Below are 23602 nucleotides of genomic sequence, written 5' to 3' on the forward strand. Positions count from 1 at the left end.
ATGCTGAGTCATAATTTCCCCCCGTCGGCACGCAAACTCAAACGCCTATGCTACGGGCGCTAATGTGTTAGCATGTTGCTATGCTAATGGCTCAGACGTAGCCATAGAGGGAGGAAGATAGCAGTAATCAAAACATCCACGCTTTCCCTACTTAAAATACAGTTGCACGAGTAGTTGATAAAATGTGTAAGGTCACACAACATGAAACGTGGGCATTTTCCCAGCTTAATAAACTGAGAACTACAATGTGTGGCGAATAGCAATATGGCTGTTCCTTTAAAGGAGAATTCGTGATATTGACCTAAAAGTGTATTGAAACATGATACCGAGTGTGAACGTGATGTCTCATAGCCCATCTCCCGGCTTGTCCCCTGCACTCCAAAAATCTGGCTTAGTTAGGCCGATGCTACCAACAGCTTTTTTCAATAGTGGTGCTTCGCATCGGGCTAGCCATGCAAAATAAATCACTGTTTTACACTCATTTACTTGAGGCTCAATGTATCTCCACACTTCATTGGTAGACTTCGAGGGCCCTGACATTTAAAACGAGACATTGAGAACTTTGAAAAAAGCACTGGTAGTTTACTTACAAGACGATTTATACAGACAGTATCTTCAAAGGGTTTAGCTTGCAGCCATCTTGAATTTAGTCACAATAAGTCGAAAGCAATGCAGTAAGAATGAACAGGTGATAGGATTAGATTCCAGTGGAAATGCATGGATTCCAGTTGCTGCTACTGGAAGAAACTGGAATCCATGCATTTCCACTGAATTATTTTTTTGGAATCTGATCCCTATCATACCTGTACCTATAGGCTACTCTGCAGGAGCCCGTGCTGCTAATGTGAAATTGTTACAAAATAATGTTTGGGGTGCCCAGGACATCATATAAGCTGGGACTGCCACTGCATATATTAATACAGTTTTTCTTGATTGCTTTTACCTGCTTAAGTAAACTAGAACCCACTTGGTCTGTACTGGCTATCTCAGCAGGCCTGTTTTATACTGGTCTGTACTGGCTATCTCAGCAGGCCTGTTTTATACTGACCTGTACTGGCTATCTCAGCAGTCCTGTTTTATACTGGTCTGTACTGGTTGCCTGTACTCAGCAGGTCTGTCCTGTAGGCTACATGGTGGCCTTTAATTTTGACATTCAAGCCAACTGACACGGTGAGCTGTGTGGTAAGATGAGCAAAGTGCCTGTATTTGTTTGGAACATGCTGATATATCAAAATAAAGGTTTTAACCACAAGCTCCGCGATCGCGACCCACCCAGAACAGTCCTGCCACCCACTTTTGGCTCCTAACCCATCAGTTTAGAAGCACTGCGCTATATGACCTGTTTAAAAGGGGAATTAAAATGCATGTATGGAATTGAGACTTAATTGCTTTTGATGTAACACTGTCTGAACTGTTTCGATTTTTAATTACTTTGACTATATTTCTCTGGTAACCATTAGAGGGCGCTACCTGTTGGGAGAATATGCTGTACCGTAATGGAGGAAGTAGCTGCTTTCTAACATAAATACAGAAGCCGATCTGATTAACAGCAGGACGGTGTCCTGTGAGTTATTTAAAACACTTTGCAACACCTATATTTCCCAACTATTCAGGAATGCAACAGTGACCTTTACTCAGCAGGCCTGTCCTGTCCTGTCCTGGTTGTCTTTACTCAGCAGGCCTGTCCTGTCCTGTTGTCTTTACTCAGCAGGCCTGTCCTGTCCTGTGACCACCGCCATGACACTGAAAATGAGGACACTTGTGCCCAAAAGTTAGGACAAAGGTCCAAATGTGAAGACACATACGGAATCAGAGTAACATATGGGGAATAACATTAGCAAATAAACCATTTCTATAGAAGGCACCTATTTATTACAACATCATTTATTACAACATCATTTATTACAACATCATTTATTACAACATCATTTATTACAGCAACATTTATTACAACATCATTTATTACAACATCATTTATTACAGCATCATTTATTACAACATCATTTATTACAGCATCATTTATTACAGCATCATTTATTACAACATCATTTATTACAACATCATTTATTACAACATCATTTATTACAGCATCATTTATTATAGCAACATTTGTTGTTGTCTTTTTCACATTAGTCAGCTATTTCCAACATTCCCGTACTTATTATAATAGCATAGTAACATTAGTTTGTGTGTGTGTGTGTGTGTGTGTGTGTTTTCCACATTAGTCAACAAACCCACCTTTTTAACCCAATAACTTTTTAGTGACTTAATAACTTAGTGAGCTCTGCAGCTGTGGTTGTTGCTGGAGCAAAAACGATGCCACAGAGGATTTCTCCGGCAGATCTGGCTTTCTCTTTGTGCCTGCATGTCTATTGCACTGTTACCCCTAGAGCTGACATCAATATCTGTTTCACAGTTTACAAAATGCATGGTAAGCATCTGTCCTGCTTTTGGTAGCAAAGTGGTGTTCAGAATACCACGCAGAGTTGAAAGACATCTTTTGTTTCACCATATGCAACTTATGGCTCAGCAACGATGTTCATTCATTCAATCACAAGGGAGGAGACTTTTTATTGATTTCAGTTCCGCTTTCAATACTCTCCAGCCCTACCTATTAATCCAGAAATTGAAAGTGTTGGACGTTAATCCATCACTTATAATGGTGGTTTCATTCTTTCCTGACTAGCAGGACACAGCAGGTCAGGGTCAACCCAGTCTATCCCAAATTAAAAGTTATTAGTACTGGGGCACCACAAGGATGTGTGAGTTCACCAGTCCTTTTACTCTGTACACTAATGAGTGCTCATCTAAGCACCCTGGGAACTACATCTTTAAACACTCAGACGACTCAACAATTCTATGCTTACTTCAACAAAATGATGACCTGGACATCTATCATTCAGAAGTAAGGCAGTTTGTTGATTGGTGTGACTCCAACCACCTTATTCTAAAATGTTAAAAAAGACTGAGGAAATCATTTTGACCCAAAGTCAGTCGGTAATCACAACCCAGTAACTATACACCAGCAACCAATCAAACAGGTACAATCATACAAATATCTTGGTGTTTATATAGATAGCTCCTTAACATGGAACACTCACGCTGACTTGTTATGTTCCCCGCTCCCGCATCAAAGAGTCCACTTCCTGCCATGCGGCGTTGCGTTTGTATGGAGTTGACCAAAAAAATTATGATATTGTTCTATCAGGCAGTTTTGGAAAGCATTATTAGAAATGGCATAACCACTTGGTTTGGGAACCTTTCTGTTGCATTAAAATTAAAGCTGAACTATCTAGTCCACACAGCCATGAAAGTCATTGGTCTGAAGCGGTATAACAACCCTCAGTCTATTTTCGATCAATGTGTGTTAAAGCAAGCAGACAGAATTCTTTTCTAATCCTCTCATGTCCTGCATGCACAATATGACTTGCTGCCATCAGGCAGGCGTTTCAGAGTCCCCCACTGCAGACTGAATAGATTCAGAAACTCCTTTATCCCCATATCAATAACACTCCTTAACAAACACCGCAAATAAGCGCCCTCAGTCATCAGGTTCAGCAAGAGGTTTTATTTGTTTTTACTACTTTATTTACTTAATTATACTGTCTGTTATTAGCCTTTTATGTCTATGTCTGTGTGTCTGTATTGGGTCAGAACTTCTGAGAAGTCCAAGACAAATTTCCCCAAGGGGATAATAAAGTATCTATCTATCTATCTATCTATCTATCTATCTATCCATCTATCTATCTATCTATCTATCTATCTAGGTTGTCGCATTGACTGCTTCGCGAAAAGGAAGTGGGTGGAGTTTTGTGATGTCCCGTGCTATGGTGGTGGTGGAGGGTCAGAAATGATGACACGTAACAGAGATGAGTAGCTTACAGAGGCCTTGAAATGAGGCGTAGCCTATGTGCTCATGAAATGAGGCGGAGCCTATGTGCTCATGAAATGAGGCGTGGCCTATGTGCTCATGACATGAGGCGGAGCCTATGTGCTCATGAAATGCGGACAGATGGCCACTCATGGCATAAATCCGGACAAATGTCCAAAACGGAGGACACACTCTCTCTGTCCGGACAAATGTCCAAAAAGGAGGACACACTCTCTCTGTCCGGACAGAGAGCTCAAAAACCGGACTGTCCGGACGAAATCCGGACGGATGGCCACCCTACCTGCACTGGTTGTCTTTACTCAGCAGGCCTGTCCTGTCCTGTCCTGGTTGTTTTGTTTTTAAAACATGGTCCAATGGACGAAAGAAACCTTTTGTTTTCAAACAGAAGTTGACTCATACACAAATGGTACAAGATGTAGATGGTTATGGTTATGGATTTAGCAGACGCCTTTGTCCAAAGCGACACATAAATACAAAACAACATAATAATATTTAAAAATGAACAGGGAACAGATTAAAATGTAGGTCAAATATAGTAAGGAGAATAGTTGTAGTACACAATAATATCAATTCAAGCAATAGCCTAATAAAAAGCAATGTAAAAAGGGGAAAGGCAATAATAAAAACAATAATGTCAATTCAATCAATAATATAAAAAACAATGACATGCTAAGACTACATTAAGGAGAATATTAATAATAAACAATAATGTCAAAATTAATTAACAGCCCAATTAAAATAAAACAACATTATATAAACCATAACACATAAGCGCTTAAACAACTAAGTATATGTTGAATAGGAATGTCTTTAGACCCCTCTTAAACGACCCAAAACTACCACAGGAACGGAGAGCACTGGGCAGTTCATTCCACCAACATGGAACCACTGAAGAAAAGAGTCTGGAATTAGACCCAGTTTTCATGACTGGTCGACACAACATACGCCACTCAGAAGACCAAAGTGGGGCGGTTGGGGATGTAAGGCTTGATTATTGAATTAAAATAACTAGGGAGCAGATCTAGTTAGTGTCCTATAGGCCAAAATGAGAGATTTAAATTTAATTCTGGCTACTATAGGGAGCCAATGGAGAGTAACTAGGAGAGGAGTTACATGTGTCCTCTTTGGCTGATTGAAGACCAGGCTGCTCCAGCATTTTGAATCAGCTGTAATGATCTTGTTACACAAGCGGGTAAGCCAGCTAATAGTGAATTACAATAGTCCAGCTTAGAGATGACCATGGTCTGAACAAGAAGTTGTGTGGAATCTTGTGTCAGATAAGGTCTGATCTTCCTAATGTTGTAAAGCATAAACCGACATGATTTTGCAATAGAAGCTATATGCTCAGAGAAGTTAAGTCGGTCATCAATTACAACGCCCAAGTTTCGTGCCGATCTAGTTGGGGTCAGTGAAGTTGAGTCAAGCTGGATGTTAATCTGTTGGGGAATAGCTGTTTTAGTTGGAAACACCAAAAAAACTCTGTTTTGAGATTAAGTTGAAGGTGCCGATCTTTCATCCAGGCTGAAATATCCTTAAGGCATGCAGAAATCCGGTGCGAAACACTAGAGTCATCAGGTGGGAAGACAGGTAAAGTTGAGAGTCGTCTGCATAACAGTGATAGTCAAATCCATGGGAGCCGAATGGTATCACCTAAGGAAGTGGTGTAAATAGAGAAAAGCAAGGGTCCTAATACTGATCCCTGAGGCACACCTGTGGTGAGGTCATGAGACTTAGATACCTGTCCCTGCCAAGACACGTTGAAAGAACGCCTTTAAGGTAAGATTCAAACCAGTCAAGAGCTTTTCCAGAAATTCCCAGTTCAGATAGTATAGATAGGAGAATGGCATGGTTAACAGTATCAAAGGCTGCAGATAAATCTAGTAGAATTAATACTGATGACTGAGCAGAGGACTTAGCTACTCTCAATGCTTCAGTCACAGACAGAAGAGCAGTTTCAGTAGAATGACCACTCTTGAAACCAGACTGCATAGGGTCTAGTAGATTATTCTGATGAAGAAAGTCACAAACTTGCTTGAAGACCACTTTCTCCAAAACCTTTGACAAGAAAGGAAGAAGGGAGACAGGTCTGTAGTTCTTCACCTCAGTTGGATTAAGTGTACTTTTCTTTTTAGCAGAGGTGTAACCCTAGCCTGTTTAAAAGAATAAGGAACTATTCCAGAACTGAGGAAGCATTAAATACATGTGTGACTGCTGGTAGAACAGCGGGTGAGATAGACTGTAGAAGAGTGGACGGGACAGGATCTAATGGGCATGTTGTTGGACGACATCGCTGAAGCAATTGAGAGACTGCTTCCTCATCAAGAGGAGAGAAAGTCAAATGATGCGGTCATACTAACACAAGGCAAAGCCCTCCTTATAGGAGCATCAAACTGAAGCACTTATTTTAGCAACTTTTTCAGTGAAAAATGTTGCAAAGTCATTTGCTGACAGTGAAGTAGTTGATGGTGGTGGTGGAGGATTGAGAAGAGATTTGAAAGCAGAAAAAGTTTTCTACTGTCAGTGGCGTTCTCAATCTTGCTTTGATAGAATGCCTTTTTTGCAAGTGTAACAGTGGATGAAAAGGATGACAGCAAAGACTGGTAGTTACTAAGATCATTTCCATCTCTGGATTTACGCCATTTCCTCTCAGCAGCTCTAGATTTTTTTTTTAACCTTTTGATCACAAAACAAATAAATATTTGTGTACCACTTACAAGACATAGATGGTGTGATGAGTTGCCATGTTTTTAATGTCTCATGTAGGCCTGACCACAGCCCCCACACCCACCACCACAGTATATCAAACCCATGAAGCTCTTGCTATGGTTGATTCTGTATAGTATTATTGTTTAGTTTAATAGATAGATAGATAGATAGATAGATAGATAGACTTTATTCATCCCCAAAGGGAAATTACAGTGTTCCAGCAGCACAGACAAACACAGCATTCACATAAATACAGACATACATAAATGATTCAAAACAATATTATTTATCTCTCTCTGCTCAGGGGGTAGTCATAAAGTGCTATTGCAGTGCGAAAAAAAGGCTTTCTGTATCTGTCCTTCTTACAGCTTAGTTGGCGTAGCGTCCAACTGAAAACAATTTTTTGTTTGACCAGTAAGTTGTGTAGTGGATGTGAGGTATTGTCCAATATATTTGACAGTTTGTGCAGCATCCTTCTCTCCACCACCAACTCCAGGGACTTTAGCTCTGACTCACACTGATGGTGATGTCTCTGTCGTGAAAGCCCAGGCTCCTTTGGGCTGAGGAATGGCTGAGAAAATGTTTGTTTGTATTTAATAATATTAATAATAATAATAATAATAATAATAATAAGCTTTATTTGTATAGCACCTTTCATACACAGAATGCAGCTCAAAGTGCTTTACATTTGAAGCATGTAACACAATAATAGTCAGTCAGTCATTATCAATCACTTTTCTTTGCTGTTAATGATCTACTCAGCAACATATCAAAAATATAGAAAATGACGCCATAAGACTGGCAGCCTTAACCCTCTTACCCCCACAAGCACGCCATATGGCAACTGTGGCAAGGAAAAACTCCCATATTCCAGGAAGAAACCTTGAGCAGAACCTGACTTAATAGGGGAGCCCATCTGCCTCTGGCTGGCTAAGCCCTCCAATAGTAGCAGATGTAGAATAATCTGAAAATGTAGTCTACAGGATAAGATGAGTTAACTAAAAGCTTTCCTGTACAGGTATGTTTTCAGATCTTTTTTTAAAATATTTACTGAACTCGCCTGCTTGATGTACAGAGGCAGGGTGTTCCATAGTTTGGGGGCATAATGGATAAACGCAGCTTCTCCACTTTGTTTGTGGAGCACTTTGGGTACAATTAAAAGATTAGAATTGGATGATCTAAGTTTCCTTTGTGGTTGATAAGATATTAAAAGCTCAGAGATATATGAAGGTGCTATGCCATTCAGAGCTTTGTAAGTAATTAACATAACCTTAAAATCAATTCTATAGGAAATAGGGAGCCAGTGCAGTTCAGCCAACACAGGGGTGATGTGTTCTCTTCTTAGTCTTAGTTAAAGTCTAGCCACAGAGTTCTGTATGAGTGCCAATTTCTTTAGATGTTTTTTTGGGAAGACCAGTGAAAAGTGCATTGCAGTAGTCTAACCTGCTAGTGATAAAAGGCGTGAATTAGTTTTTCTGCATCTTGTTGAGTTAAAAGGGCCAGCTTTGGCAATGTTTCTCAAGTGGAAATAGGCTGTCTGAGTAACTTTACTGATATGGGGCTTAAAACTTAACTCTGCATCTAAGATGACACCGAGGCTTGTTACTTTTGGTTTAACCTGGTGTGCCAAGTTCCCCAGATTACTAAGAATAATATCTCGCTTTAGTTTTGGTCCAACCAGAAGTACCTCTGTTTTGTCATCATTTAGTTTCAATTTATTATTTATTCAATTTATTAGCAGATGCTTTTGTCCAAAACAACCTACATTATATTTTAACCAACCAAGACCCCCCTCTCAGTATTATCAAAGAGACACCATAAAGAGCCTACAGATGTCGGGTTTGTTTTATAGGGTACTCACTAAATGGGCAGCTAGCGGTCGCTGAATGATTGCTAAATGTGACAAAAAATGTAACTCAGAGAGGTTAGCATGGTTAGGGTGCAAACAAAAGTATTGTAAACTTTGAAAATGTAGGCCTACAGAGAGATTATAACAAGACCTGTTTCTGAAGGAATCACATTGTCTGACTCTGTTCAGGTAGTGTCAAATCAGCCTTGTCAGTGGTTTGAACGGCATGACTCAACATTTCTTTAACTTAATCCCTCAAAATATTCAATAGAAAAATTAAGAAATTCACCTCAAAACCTTTGATGCTGTAGAGTTGTGGTTTATTTCAGCTTAATTGCTTAAGGCGAGACACTACAGGTGAATAGGGTAAAATTTTCAAATAATAGACATCACCATGAAACTTCCTCAGTTGATTACTTACACAAGTATGAACAAAAAATGTATTAGAAGATTTTAAAATTCAAATGTCTAATTATGCAAATTAGGTATTATCTCATTAAATATGCGCAAATTTGCATATATTTTCGGTAGATAGATCTGAACATATGATAAAGCCAGGTACAAAATTATTTTTTCATTTTGTTTGCATACAAGACAAAAATAAAATTACAGAGGGATTTCAGGATATCTGCTTTCATTACCTAGGAAATCAGAATATACTGTCCATAGCCTTAAAAAAACGATTTTTGCCATATATTTTTGATTAAAATGTCACATAAATCAGGCCAGGAATGATTTATTAACAAATCCCTCTGTAAATATCTTCAGAACTCTGCTAAGTGTATATCTGGAAAGTTTGGTGTACATAGGTGCTACATAGGCTGAGATGTTTCTACTGGAAAATGAGAAAAACTCAATTTGAGAAAACAGCCTTGGAACACAGCCAAGAGATTCCGTTCTCAGCCTAGACTCGCCTTTGAACTTTCGCGATTGGTTGCGGTTACAAAGGAAGTGTCCATATTTGGATAGCACAACGTCATGCAGGAAAAACAGAGCTTTCCAACGGTACTACACATGTTATGTTTTGTAGCACGGTCGCGGTAGAGCATGAAACGTTAGAAGACTAACTTTTGGTGAATTTAGGAGAAATATACAGGCGCGAGTAGACAAAATGTAATGAAATAAACACCTAAATGTGTAAATTGGGCTTTGTTCTTGTAGTAGTGTGAAAGAATACATGCTAAGGTAGAAAATTAGCCCAAAATCTCGAAATTGACCAGTGCATGAAAAAACGATGTTTTCACCTGCCGTGTCTCGCCTTAACACACACAAAGGCCATAGATGTCAAAAAACATCTTTGTATAAAAGTATAGTTCATAATCTATGCTTTATTTAAAGGAACACGCCAACTTTTTGTCATCTACCCCAGAGTTAGATAAGTGGATATGTGACTTCAAGAATTTGCATCTGTGGTTGACACACTTGTGTATTTCTCTGAAAGAAATATAAAGAAAACATGATTTAATTAACTTTAGAACTGTCTGAATCATCAGACTGTTTTCATTATTTTCATTAATTACATCACCAGTTGGAGGACAACTAATTACACGAGAGCTACATAATTAAATTACTAAATAAATGTAATAGTAATCCGTTACAGTTACTGACAAAAATATGTAATTAAATTACAGACAGTTTCTGCTGAAATAACAAAATCTTAGTGATTATATCTGGATACTCTTCTTTAAACAATGTTAATCTTATATGTAGAATATAAGCTTCATTCTGTTGCTTTGTATCTTGTCCCTGTATATTAATGTAATCAAATGTAATAAGTTATGCAACTTTGATTAAGTAATTAAAATAGTGTCATTACATATTACATTTGCAACAAGGAAACTAGTCATCTGTGACCTATTACATTTCAAATGTGGATCCAAATCAAGAGGCACAAATTAGGATCACTTTTGACATTGTGGCAAGATACGGATAAGGATACACATATGGATATGGCAAGTTATGAACAAAATGTATGGAATGAGAACAATGAGAGGTATGCAAAGCTATCATGAACAAATCAACACAAATGATAAACGGTCTTTATTTAATTTCTGGCACACTCACCTGAAGCTTCTGTGTTCACTTGCAGAGAGGTCTGTATGCCTTGACCTGAAACACCATTCATAACCATTTGACTCAAAACAGGGCAGGTGATTACAGTCATATCATTCAGGTAATAGCATGTACAAAACAGGGCAGGTGATTACAAAACAGGGCAGGTGATTACAGTCATACCATTCAGGTAATAGCATGTACAAAACAGGGCAGGTGATTACAAAACAGGGCAGGTGATTACTGCCATACCATTCAGATAATAGCATGTACAAAACAGGGCAGGTGATTACAGTCATACCATTCAGGTAATAGCATGTACAATACTACATGTTAATCATAAACAAGTGTTGTTGTCTTTTCTGACACTGTGCTAAACTGTGCTGGTTAAATGGCCAGAGTTTTTTTTGTGTGCGTGAATTATACTACATATAATACACTACTATACTACATATAGTGTGTATCTGACAGTTTTATAGGCAGATAAAAACATAAAACATCTCACAATATCGTTTTCACTGTTATGTCATTAAAGGTAGAGTATGGGATTCTCTTTTTTGGCCATTTGTGCAAAATCACTTGAAATCCTATTCCTAACCCACTTACAGCCACTGAGCTGGAAGCACTGAAATGGAAATGAAACAATTCAATCAACTGTGGAAAGGGCAGGGCTCGCTAGGCAAAACTCTAGCGAGTTAACCTAAACAAACAAACAAACAAACATTTCCACCTGTTCGTGTATGTCGCCTAAGACCCGCTCCAAACCAGGGATGGAGAAAATCCAAGCAATGCTAGACACGCTGGTGGCATCTAACGCCAATCTCACCAGTAAATTGGATAAACTAGACGCTCTTTCTAAAAAGATGGACAAATTAAACGCGTCTGTGGATTCGATCGGTGCGCGGCTGGACTCAACTGAGGTCAACTTGTTTGAGCAAACCAACAAAGTGGCAGCGCAAGAGTTGACAATTAAAGCCCTGGAACATAAACTAGAGGAAGCTATGAACGCAATTGATAACCTTGAAAATCGATCCAGGAGAAGAAACCTCCATTTGCTGCACCTGCCGGAGAAGAGTGAGGCAGGCTATAGTATGGAGGCCTACCTGGCGAAGACCCTCTCTGCTCTTCTTTCCATTCCATTGGAAAGGCACGACATTGAAATCGCTCACAGAATTGGTCCATTTGTCGTGAATTCCAGGCCCCGTACAGTGATCTTTAAACTTCACCATCTACAAAAGAAGGTCTCCATTGTGGAGGCAGCTAAGTCCATCCCGCTGGAGCCAAGGGACCTCCCGGTGTGAAGCTACGGATCTCTGAGGATATATCGGTGCGTCGGAGAAAACTTCGGGACCAATACTGGCCGCTACGGGAGCAACTTCATGAGAGATCAGTCAAGACCAGAGTCCGGGATCCGGGCACTCTTCTTGTTTGGATTGATGATGAAACCTTGAAGTTCGAGTGCTTAGAGGCGGCCATGGACGTTTTGAAAATTAAATTCCCCGACCTGAAATAGGCTAGAAACCTGGCGCTTTGGGGGGTAAGTGGCGAGTGGCTCTAGGCTACTTCCCCATTATTTTTCTTCTTTTGCTGTTGTTTAATCTAGCCTATTTATATCTCTATTTTCCTTTTTCTTTTACTTCGTGGCCTGGACATTTGGGACTTCAAAATAGAGCTTATTGTTTACTGCTGTTCAAAGACTCTTAATAATTTTTTGTTTATGGTACCCAGTGTTGTGAAGCCCTATGGAAATGAATGGTAGGCCTAGACTAAACCTACGGATGGATTGCTTGTCTGTTTGTTTGTTTATCTGTTTTGTTTTGCCCTTGTATCTTGGCTAAGGTCATATTACTTTCTTTATACTGATTAAAACAGGCCATAGGCTGTTGATTGCCCCAAAGTTAGGGCTTATCTTTTTCTTTTTTTTTTACAACTTTCTCCCCTCCGGAGTTTTCTTAGGGACTCGCCTTCAAGTGTTAGGTGGGAGGGTTAGGATATGCTTGCTTGGTCAGGCAATATCCATGTACTGTTTTTGGTATTGTTTTGTTCAGTTTGTTGTGTGCACGTGTGTGTGTGTGTGCGGGGGTTCTCTTGCTGCTGTGCGGGATGTGTGTTGTGTGTGTGTGTGTGTGGCTACGTTTCTGGCTGGGGGTGTTTGTGTGTGTGGGGTCGTCTGGTGTGTCTGTGTTTGCTACGTTGGTGTGTGTGTGTGCATGTGTTTGTTGGGGACGGATCTTGGCGCTTACCTGCTCATTTTTCCCATGTTACTCACAGCTCATTATTTGTCTTTGGTACCATGATATGAATGACTAAACTTTTCTGGAGGTACTTAGAAAGGAGGGAGTGGACATAGCCATGGTCAGCGAATCCCACCTGCTTCAGAAGGATGTCCATAAACTGCAGAATAAACATTACTGTGTAAAGGCAAACTCTTCAGCCCTTAATAAAACTAAAGGAGTATTAATTGTTGTCCGCCGCAACTTTCAGTTCACCAACTTAGGTGTGGGTAGTGACTTAGATGGTAGAATCACTTTTATGAAAACCATTATAGAAAATAAGAAAATTGCCTTCTTGTCTGTTTACGCCCCTAACAGTTTTGATTCTGAGTTCTATGCGCGATTGTCTAACACCATGCATGATCGGGCAGATTACCGGTTAATTATTGGAGCAGACTTTAACGCAGTCTGGGACCACTCCATAGACAGGACGGCTGTAGTTGAGGGCAGTGATCAGAGATCAGCATCTGGTGCATTAAGAAAATGGGCTCAGGATTTTTCGGTAATTGATATATGCCGTATACCAATCATAATCGACAAGACTTCTCGTTCTTTTTCGCAAGACATCAATCATTTTCTAGAATAGACTTCATTTTACATCCAAGGATCTCTTTGAAAAGGTAAATACGGACATGCTCTCCCTGGCTTTTTCAGACCATAAGGCTGTCATTTGTAAAGCTAACCTTTCTGTATCGCGATGACCGCTCCCACGCTGGCGCCTTAACACCTCTTTATTGCGCCATGAGAGCTTTGTGAATCAACTTGAATCTGGCCTAACAGAATTCATATCATTTAACGAGCATTCAGTCGAGGACACTCGCATTCTATGGGATTCCGTGAAAGGTTATATTAGAAGTAATTGTGTATCGTTTGCGTCCAACTTAAACAAGACTCGTCAACGCAGGGTTCTTGAATTAGAACGCGAGCTTGGGCAATTGGAATGTGCCATGCGCAATAACGTTTCCCAGATTCAATCACCCAACGTAAAAAAAAAAGAAGACGAGTTGAATTCATTATTCCGACATGCTGAATTTCTTATCCACCGCACATGTCAAAACCATTACTTTGAGGGAGCCCGCCCCAGCCGCTCACTTGCCATAAGCCTTCGTGCCAGTGAAAACTTTGCGCATATACCTGCCATTAAAACATCAGAAGGAGTTCTGGTTACGGACCCCAAATTGATTAACTTCACCTTCCGTTCTTTTTATTCCAACTTGTACAGTTCTGAGGTTTCAAATGACTCCTCTAAACTTGACACATTTTTTAAGGATTTAAAGGCTTTACGTAGCCTTAACAAAGGGAAATCGCCTGGGTTTGGCGGAATTCCTCCTGAACTGTATTTGCAATTTTGGTCGCAGCTTGGCCCTCTGTTGCTGAACATGTTCAACCATGCCATTTCAATTGGCTCTTTTCCGAGAGATGTTAACACCGCTCTGATTACTTTACTTCATAAAAAAAGGAAAAGACCCAAATGAATGTGCAAATTATCGCCCTTTTATCTCTTTGAATGCGGACATAAAGCTCTTCGCTAAAGTGCTCGCATTAAGGCTTGAGCCCCTTATGAATAAGCTCATCCACCCTGACCAAACTGGTTTCGTAAAATCTCGCCTATCTTCAGACAATGTTCGCAGACTACTGCATATAGTAGAAGCTTCTGCTGAGGTTCAAACTCCTTGTGCTGTGTTATCTCTGGATGCGGAGAAAGCTTTTGATCGCCTTGAATGGCATTACTTATGGGCTGTTCCTCACCATAAGGGGTTTGGTACGAATTTCATCAACATGATAAAAACACTTTATGCTTCTCCTTCTGCCATGGTAATGACGGGCAATATTTGTTCGTTGTTATTTCCTGTGGGCCGCAGCTCCAGACAAGGCTGCGTTCTTTCTCCACTTTTGTTCATTCTATCTCTGGAACCCTTGGCCCAGACGGTGCGTCAGTCAACCCACACTCCTATTACGGTTCATGGAACGGATCGTTTCATCTCTCTTTATTGTGATGACATTTTACTATATCTTGGGGATGCAATTAATTCCACTCCACATATTTTGTCCATATATAGTATATCGGGGTACAAAATAAATTGGTCCAAGTTCTCCTTCCTCTCAACGATACTATGAGGCAAGCTTCACCAAGCGATATTCCAGTGGTTGATCATTTTAAATACCTAGGCTTATCAATTTTTCCCTCGATTCAATCAACCGTCTCTTTTAATTTCAACTGGACTCTCAGGCAGGTGGAATCTGATTTGGAGCGCTGGTCATCCATTCCCAATTCATTTAGAGCAAGAGCTGCCATCATCAAGATGAACATCTTACCACGGGTCAATTTCTGTAGTTCAATGTTGCCCTTAGCACCCCCTGCTGGACATTGGGAGAAACTTCATAAATTAGTGTCTAGGTATGTCTGGAAAGGGAAACGCCCACAGATCAAAATGTCCATTTTGCAGAGGCAAAAACTATCGGGAGGTCTTGGGTTCCCAAACTTTAGTTTTATTTCTGGTCCTTAACACTTCGTCCTCTTCATACCTGGTTAAACCCGGATGCACAAGTAGCTTGGCGTTCTTTAGAAGAAAACCTAGTAAGACCACATAGGCTTCAGGATTTAATCTACTCTTAACATCCCTCTTAAAACCTGTAAATCCAAATTTGGTTCATTAATCTCACATCTTCTTTCCACATGGAGAAACATGGAACCACAATCTGAAAATCTTTCAAAATTCCATCCTCACCTTCCTATATTTAATAATTATGCCCTTCGCTTGGGTGGTCATCCGATTTCTTTCCATCAGTGGAGCGATCAACACCCTTTGAAGGGATCAACACCCTTTCCGACATTACATCAGGTAATCTACTCAGATCTTTTCAAGACCTGAAGTCACATTACAACTTACCTGGTACCTCTTTTTTCTTCTACCTGCAACTCCGCAGTGCCTTACGGGCATATGGAGTCCCTTGGGGAGAACATTTGGAACCTCATCCGATTCATAGAATTTGTGGTATTGCATCTACCCGAGGCTTGGTCTACTCTCTTTACACATACATCACCAAACATGCAGAAAAACCGCTGCAGGTTGATAGTCACTGGAGCCAAGATCTCTCAATTGCACCTAACACAATCAATTGGTCTACAGTCTGGTCAAGGATAGTCCTATCATCGCGTAATCCCAACCATCAGACGATTCATTATAATTTCATACACAGACTCTACTGCACTCCCCGTAAATTATTTTTAATGAAATTAAACCTATCTCCCAACTGCTATGTTCTTCAGGTACAACAGGAACTTTTGTTCATATGGTCTGGGACTGCCCTGGTGTGAGAGATTTTTGGAGTATGGTCTCCAATAAGATGTCCATAGTACTTGAGCGTACCATCCCTTGTTCCCCAACTATCTTATTGCTTAGTGATTTTACTGGTCTAGACCTGTCTTTGATGCACCAACGTTGGTTCCTGGTAGGCCTAACTGCTGCCAAGAAGCTTATAGCTCAGAGATGGAAAGCACCTCATGATCTGTCTTATCAACACTGGGTAAATACAGTTATAGATCTGGCTAGGCTGGAGAAATCAGTGGCCATTATGCATGGTGCTCAGGTTAAAAACATTAATTTATGGTCATCCTTTATCGACATTATGTTGGGATAGTAGTCATGGTCTTATGTCCCCTTTCTGCTTACTCTTCCTTCTTCATCTTTTATCTTAATTTGGCATACTAATTTTGTCAACTTTATTGAGCTGTATCAGATAACCGAATCTCTTTCTTTTTGGGCGGGGGGGAGGAGCAAGACCTGGGGATGGGGAGGAATGTGGTTGAATGCTGTATGTTGTTTTATTTGATGTGTGTTGTCTTATTTGTTGTCTTAGATGTATTTCAGTTTGTTTATGTGTTTGTTGTATGAAGCAAAATACAATAAAAAATTGATCACAAAAAAAAGGAAGGTTTCTGCCAGGCAAATTCATAGGATTAAGAGAGCAGCTGAAATGCCATTGCAAAGCAGCAAACAGGTATTTGAAGCCGCTGGTGCCTCTGGAGTCCTGCAAACCTCAAGGTCTAGGATCCTCAAGAAGTTTGCAAGTGTGCATTCGACCACCCCTAAACAATGCTCACAAGCAGAAACGGTTGCAGTGGGCTCAGGAATACATGAAGACTAATTTTCAGTTTTGTTTACGGATGAGTGCCGTGCAACCCTAGATGATCCAGATGGATGGAGTAATGGATGGTTGGTGAATGGCCACCATGTCCCAACAAGGCTGAAACGTCAGAAAGGAGGTGGCGGAGTCATGTTTTGGGCCAGAATTAGGCCCCTTTAGGTGTGAAAATGACCTCCGCAAAGTATGTAGAGTTTCTGACTGACCACTTTCTTCTTTGGTACAAAAAGAAGAACCGTGCCTTCCGTAGCAAAATCATCTTTATGCATGACAATGCACCATCTCATGCTGCAAATAATACCTCTGGGCCATTGGCTGCTATGGGCATAAAAGGAGAGAAACTCATGGTGTGGCCTCCATCTTCCCCTGACCTCAACCCTATTAAGAACCTTTGGAGCATCATCAAGCAAAAGATCTATGAGGGTGGGAGGCAGTTCACATCCAAGCAGCTCTGGGAGGCTATTCTGACATTCTGGCAGCTCTGGGAGGCTTTTCTGCAAAGACATTAAAGCTGCAGTTGGCAAGTCTGACAGATTGAGGGGACTTATCTAAAATTTTGAATGTTTACAACTCTCATGCCCCTCACCCACTACCACCGAGCACCCTCTCATCAAGTTTGTGCTTGTTATTGCGCACCAGACTGCACCAGACTGTGATTGACATTCAGATCTCACACAGCCCTGCTCTGATTGGACCAGAAGAACCGGGAGCTGTGGATTTTTGCAAAACAAATAACAGGCTCTAGGTGGAGGTAGAAGTGTGTTTTTCCCTAAAACAGGCTGATTTATGTTGTTCTGTCGGAGCATAGTGTTGGTTTCAGTGAATATGATCAAAAAAATCTTGCCAACTGCAGCTTTGAAGCAGAAACTCTCCAAGAACTCACACGTTCAATGGATGCAAAAATTGTGAAGAAGATATATGAAGGGGTCCTATGTTTAATATGTAACTTGGCCTGTTAAGATGTTTTTGATTTAAATAACTTTTGATTTAATTTATATGACCTCCTAATGCTGCAAATTCAACAAATGACCATTTTTAGTACTTTACAACCTATAAAATGTCTTGAAACTGTTGTGCATAATAATTTGGAACAGTGCATTTTTTTTTTAAATACTGTTATCATTGGGAGGTTTGTTCAATAAAATTCAAATTATACTCTAACAGTTGAAAATTATACTGACTCATTTGCATCAACTATTTAGGAAAATCTGAGAAAAATGTAATTTGCATAATAATTTGGAACACAGTGTAGCACCAGCAAACGTAAAAGGAAATCTATATTTAAGAGAGAAGGTAAACGTAAAAGGAAATCAATTGCGAAAAATGGCTGAAAGAGAAGAAGCGAAAACGAGAGTCATCCAGGCGACAACTGAAGAACCAGGCGACGCTTTCCAGCGTTGGCGACAACTGAAGAACCAGGCGACGCTTTCCAACGTTGGCGACAACTGAAGAACCAGGAAGGTCTACAAACAGATTCTGCTGTGGCATTTTCTCTGCTGGACAGGTGAGAAGCTGAGGAACTATTAATCCGCGCAGACATGTTATGGAGCATTTTTGTCATTTACACGACAGTAAAACCACAAAGCTAACGGGTCTTTATGGGCTTTTGCCGTCAGCATATTAGCAGCTACATGTGGCTAACACAAACAATTGCAGTATAGTGGTCCTGGCGATTGGCTTGTAATCTTTTATAGTCAAAGTCTCTTAGTTCATAAGTCTGTATTTTCTTATGTACTGTATTTAAAATCATGTGCCTTCAGGCATTTGTGGAACTAGTAACTACGACCCTTTAGGAGGTCAATAAAGAATGTAGATCTAGCTAGCTAACTAACCTGCTTGGGGGGGAAGCTGATGTGAGCGATTGTATGTACTGTATTATGGAGACTAGAGCTCGTATAGTGCTAGCCTGACTTGCTCTCGTGCATCTGAGTTTTCGCTCGTGCATGATTGCGCGTTCATGTTCTTCGAGTGGGTGGAGTCAGGGCCAGAGTTGGAGGAAAGAGGGTAGGACCATTTGAATTGTTTATTTTCAAAATCTGCCGGCCGTTTTGCGAATCCCATACCCTTAAAATATCTTAGTGTCACATAATCATCTGTTAGGCCTACTGTGTGTACGTCACCACTGGAATTCAATTTTTTTTTTGAAGAGGACAGACATAATTGGCAACTGGTAAAGAGAGATAGCCATGATCATAACGGCGTAATTGGGCTAATAACCTACTGGACGCTGTAGCGTTGTCAACCTATTCACAAGTAACATTAAATTAATTAAAATATTAGCATTTTGGTATCATCCAATATTATGCAAATATTGATAACAAACTCAAGCTTGATCTGTGTATGCAGTAGCCTATAGGCCTAAAAACAAAAGTTGCCTGAGCAGCAGATCAGCCAGTCCCCTGCTGAAAATGATGAGCCCGAAATTAACTATGGCTATAGGGACAAGTAGAAAGGATAATAGAGTTAACCATATGAATTAAAGTTATTTTATGGAAGAAAGAACAGTAGGCTAGGACAGCAGTAGGCTACATGATCAACCTATATGGCTTGTTTGCTCAGAAGTGGGTGTAGTAAAGAAGCAAATCACCAAACAACAACATGATAGCTGACCCATGCAGAAAAAAACATGTAAACAATACAGTAGTTCAATATGCCTCTTAGTGGAATTGTGGATACATTTCAAATGCTTTATTTCTTTTCCTTCCTGTTTTTGTTAACTTATCAACCTATCCTTGTGGAATAGTGGAATATTAGCCTATAATAAAAACTACAGGATTTATCCAATTTCCACCACCACTAAAAAAGTGGGCCGGTCTTGGGCCTGAAACTCCCGGGCTGAAAAGTGGCCCCACTCCGGCCCTGACTAGATCTGTCAGAGTTAAATAGCATAGCTCATTGTATGAGCAGTGGAACTATTTTGTTGATACACAAATATCGACTGTACACAATACTGTATACTGTACACACTCTGAGCCTCTGGGTATTTCCAATCAGCACAATTGCATTGATTTGTCACACATTTTACCAGTAGGCAGGTCTGAACTTTAATAACCTAAAGGTCTCAAATAAGTATTTAAGTGAAATCAGTAAGACCTATTTCACCTGTTCGGGTCCTCCTCCATAGGACAAAGGCCCCGACACCAACTCCAGCAAGACACAGTAACCCAGCAGCAATAAGCACGGAGGGCACTATGGATGTGGTGACTGAATCCCACTCATGATCTGCCCAGAGAGTACAGGAGTATGAGGGTTCAACCATCAAAGCAGACACAGACATCAAAACTAAACACAACATACACCTGATACTAAAACAACTACAAACTACAAACTACACTACAAAGCATATATCCAACATTCCATATTTGTAAATCAATAATACCTAAACTGATGTCCAGCTTGTTGTCCAGGCTGAGGTGTTCAGCTGTGCAGGTGTAGTGGTGATGCTGTAGTTCCTCTGCACTGACCTCCAGGCTCTTCCTCATCTGGTACGTCTCATCTCCATTAGGTAGCAGCTCCCCCCCAGTGATCTGGTGGTCAGACACAGACTGGCCGTCTCTGAGCAGGGTCAGGTTGATGTGACGGGGGTAGAAACCAGTGGCCAGACAGGTCACTTTGGCCCCACCAGGGTCTGGAAGTGTCTTCTGGAGGAGCCTGACTCTGGGATTCACTGTGAAATGTAGCCATAAATACAGTACAGAAGAAATCTTCCTTAATGGATCACTAGTTTCAGTCACTTTGGTGCATTTCTCTGACCATCATTAATGTTTGCACAATAGTTAGTGCATTTCTCAAAACAATTAACACTACACCCCGTAGAGGATTACTCTGGGCTTCACTGTGAAATGTAGTCATAAATACAGCATACAACAAGTCATTCTTAAAATGGATCACTGTTAAAGGAGAAAAACACAATCCATACACAATCGAAATATGTCTACAGAGTACTGTTTTTGCACAACTATCAATAATGGTTATGGTTTATGGTTATGGGATTTGGCAGATGCTTTTGTCCAAAGCCAATAAGCAAATAATCTTACTCTTTTTAAGAACACGATTCTTCTCTTTCTCCAGGTTTGTCTTGAGGGTTTCAATGCACAAGGGATGGTAATATGCAAAAGCTATATGCACACTCACAACCCATATACCATCCACTGCATCTGGCCACACCTGGTCAGTATAAAGGCTGTCAGATTGTGGATTGTAATAACGGACATCTCCAATTGCCCCGTTGAATGCATCTTTGTGTGTTAAAGTTCCTATGTCCTCATTTTCCTGTAACTGACATCCCAAAATTCTCTGTAGAACATGAAAACCTCAGGAAGCACAAGACAGACAGATGTTGAGACACAAAAATCCATATATGAACTGCTACATCACTATCATTTTTTTCTGAGTTTAACATTAATTATGTAAATATAACTCTTATTTCAATGTCTCGTCTTTCTCTTCTACTGTTTCTACACTATACAGTAGATGTTGCTAAAAGGTACTTTGCCAGTCAAATACTTTGACTCACTGTTTGTGTGGTTTAGAAGCTGTCTCAGATAGGATGCTCTAGATCTCATACATTCATAGTTGATTCCATGAGGAACATATCCCAGGTCAGGTGTTCTCTCCGGACCATTCAGACCTCTGTGTACAACCTTGTTGTCATTTGAGTCGTAATATGCAAACGGGATGTCATCCAGCATAAATATAGCCTGGTATTCTGGAAATGGAGTATCACCCTTTATGAATGTGCTGAACATCCAAAAAGAATGAGAACCTGTAGAAGAAAAGGTGTATAAACTTGGTGAATCACTGCATGGAAAATTACCCCCCCGATTACATCATGTATGAGACAAATCAAGAATCATCTTGATTCACGCCTCTCTCTTTCAACCAGTTATTCATCTAGCACGGATATAGATGTACCAAATAAATCACTCTGCAGAAATAAATCACGATTGTCAATTTTCTCAATCACCAACTCCATACTCCTACTCTTGCAACTCATGCTATGTACAGTAATGTAAAGTGAGTGTGTGCATGTATGTTTGCGCTTCTATGTGTATGTGTGTTTCTGAGTGTGTGTGTGTGTGTGGTTTTACTGGTTTATGAGTGTGTGTGTGTGTGTGTATGTGTGGGTGTGACAGGCCTCACTTTTTTCATGTTTAGGGTGTGTCTGATTTCTCATTTCTTATTTTAGGAACAAGAAAATTGGTCCCTGCGCCAGGCGCATTATTTAAAAGAGTTGTTCTTATGTTTCATAATTAGTCATGAGTGTTTTTTGGGTGTGACATACAGTAAACCAATGAGAGTGACATCTGCCATTCTCCTTAAGAGCAAGGAACGCAAAATCAAACAGGATGTTGGTATTTTGACGACACGTCAATATATCTCTGCAGAAGAAATCTGCTTGCACACATCACAGTGTATGCAACACCATGACTCCACTAAATCTTGCTTGGTAACACTTTACTTGACAGTATCGACATAAGAGTGACATGACACTGTCATGACACATGAACCCTAACCCAAAACCTAACCCTAATCCTAACCTCTAACCCTAATCCTAACCCTAACTTGTTATAACAAAAAACGAATGTCACTTGTCAACAGAAGCGTTATGTCATAAACGTTTATGACTTGTTTATGACACGTTCATGACAGTGTCATGTCACTCTTATGTCGATACTGTCAAGTAAAGTGTAACCACATGCTTTTCTAAAATGTGTGTGTGACAAGCAGAGTATAGCCTACACGTATCTGCACTCACATAGTATTTGAACTCATAGGCAATGACAAACCTAAATTTACCCTTGGCAGGGGCAGGAGTCTGGTTTAAACCAGCAGCCCAAGTTGCATGAGCCCCGGGGTTTCTGTGGCCCGGGAATCGTTGATCAAAAAGTTATGGAAAAAAACCTCCTATATCACCACCTAGTGCTAGAAATGTCATTCATAGTTGATTCCATGAGGAACATATCCCAGGTCAGGTGTTCTCTCCGGACCATTCAGACCTCTGTGTACAACCTTGTTTTCATTTGAGTCGTAATATGCAAACTGGATGTCATCCAGCATAAATATAGCCTGGTATTCTGGGAATGGAGTCTCACCCTTTATGAATGTATTGAACATCCAAAAATAATGTGAACTTGTAAAAGAAAAGGTGTAGAAACTTGGTGGAAGGGTAACAAGCAACCACACAATTTTGTAATGGTGTAAAGGAAAATCTCATAAATGGATTTTGCTAGGAGGCAGTGTCCAGAATGTTGCTAGGATGGTATCAGAATCTTAAGTTACATTTCACCAGAGAGGGTTAAAATGGAGCAAAAATCAAGGATTTTTTAGTGCACCATGTGAAGGGTTTAGTCAAAAGGTTTGTCGATTCAAGAAATGTGTTCAGGCAACTGAGAATTTGGTTCAGAGAATGGATCTAGCGGTTTAATAATTGTGAAAAAGTGTAACATTTTCTCAGCGTGCCTCTGGCCATAGCCTGTATATTAATATGCACTTAAGAATACTTTCCAACATTGGTAGTTTATTTACAAGACGATTTATGAATACCGTACCTTCTAGGGTTGGGTATCGTTTGGGTTTTATCCGATACCGGTGCTAAATCGATACTTTTAAAACGGTGCCGAAACGGTGCCTGATCCGGTACTTTGTTTTTATTTTTTTTTTAATTAAAATGGTCTAAAGCAT

At 40.2% G+C, this 23602-nt stretch overlaps 1 protein-coding gene across 1 annotated transcript; it reads right to left on the reverse strand.

Annotated features, from left to right (window-relative positions):
* Positions 1-14963: 14963 nt before the first annotated feature.
* On the reverse strand, positions 14964-23035 carry LOC125290678 (major histocompatibility complex class I-related gene protein-like). The gene is made up of 5 exons (XM_048237246.1): positions 22918-23035; positions 20956-21231; positions 20298-20585; positions 20021-20140; positions 14964-15130 (listed from the first exon to the last, which is right to left on the reverse strand). The coding sequence occupies exons 1-5, from the start codon at positions 23033-23035 to the stop codon at positions 14964-14966; spliced, it is 969 nt and encodes a 322-aa protein (XP_048093203.1).
* Positions 23036-23602: the final 567 nt, after the last annotated feature.

This window comes from Alosa alosa, unplaced genomic scaffold, assembly GCF_017589495.1.
Source record: "Alosa alosa isolate M-15738 ecotype Scorff River unplaced genomic scaffold, AALO_Geno_1.1 AALO_1.0_unplaced_8, whole genome shotgun sequence".
NCBI classification, from domain to species: Eukaryota; Metazoa; Chordata; class Actinopteri; order Clupeiformes; family Clupeidae; genus Alosa; species Alosa alosa.

What these genes read in the sequence shown, in the direction of transcription:
- LOC125290678 (XM_048237246.1), bottom strand. Translation starts at nt 23,035, where the DNA reads ATGTTCAATACATTCATAAAGGGTGAGACTCCATTCCCAGAATACCAG. An exon ending in CAAGCTGGACATCAGTTTAG is followed by an intron (nt 20,141 to 20,297) that starts GTATTATTGATT and finishes CTCTCTGGGCAG; the next exon opens with ATCATGAGTGGGATTCAGTC. An exon ending in ATGGAGGAGGACCCGAACAG is followed by an intron (nt 15,131 to 20,020) that starts GTGAAATAGGTC and finishes AATGTCCAGCAG; the next exon opens with GGGGTGCTAAGGGCAACATT.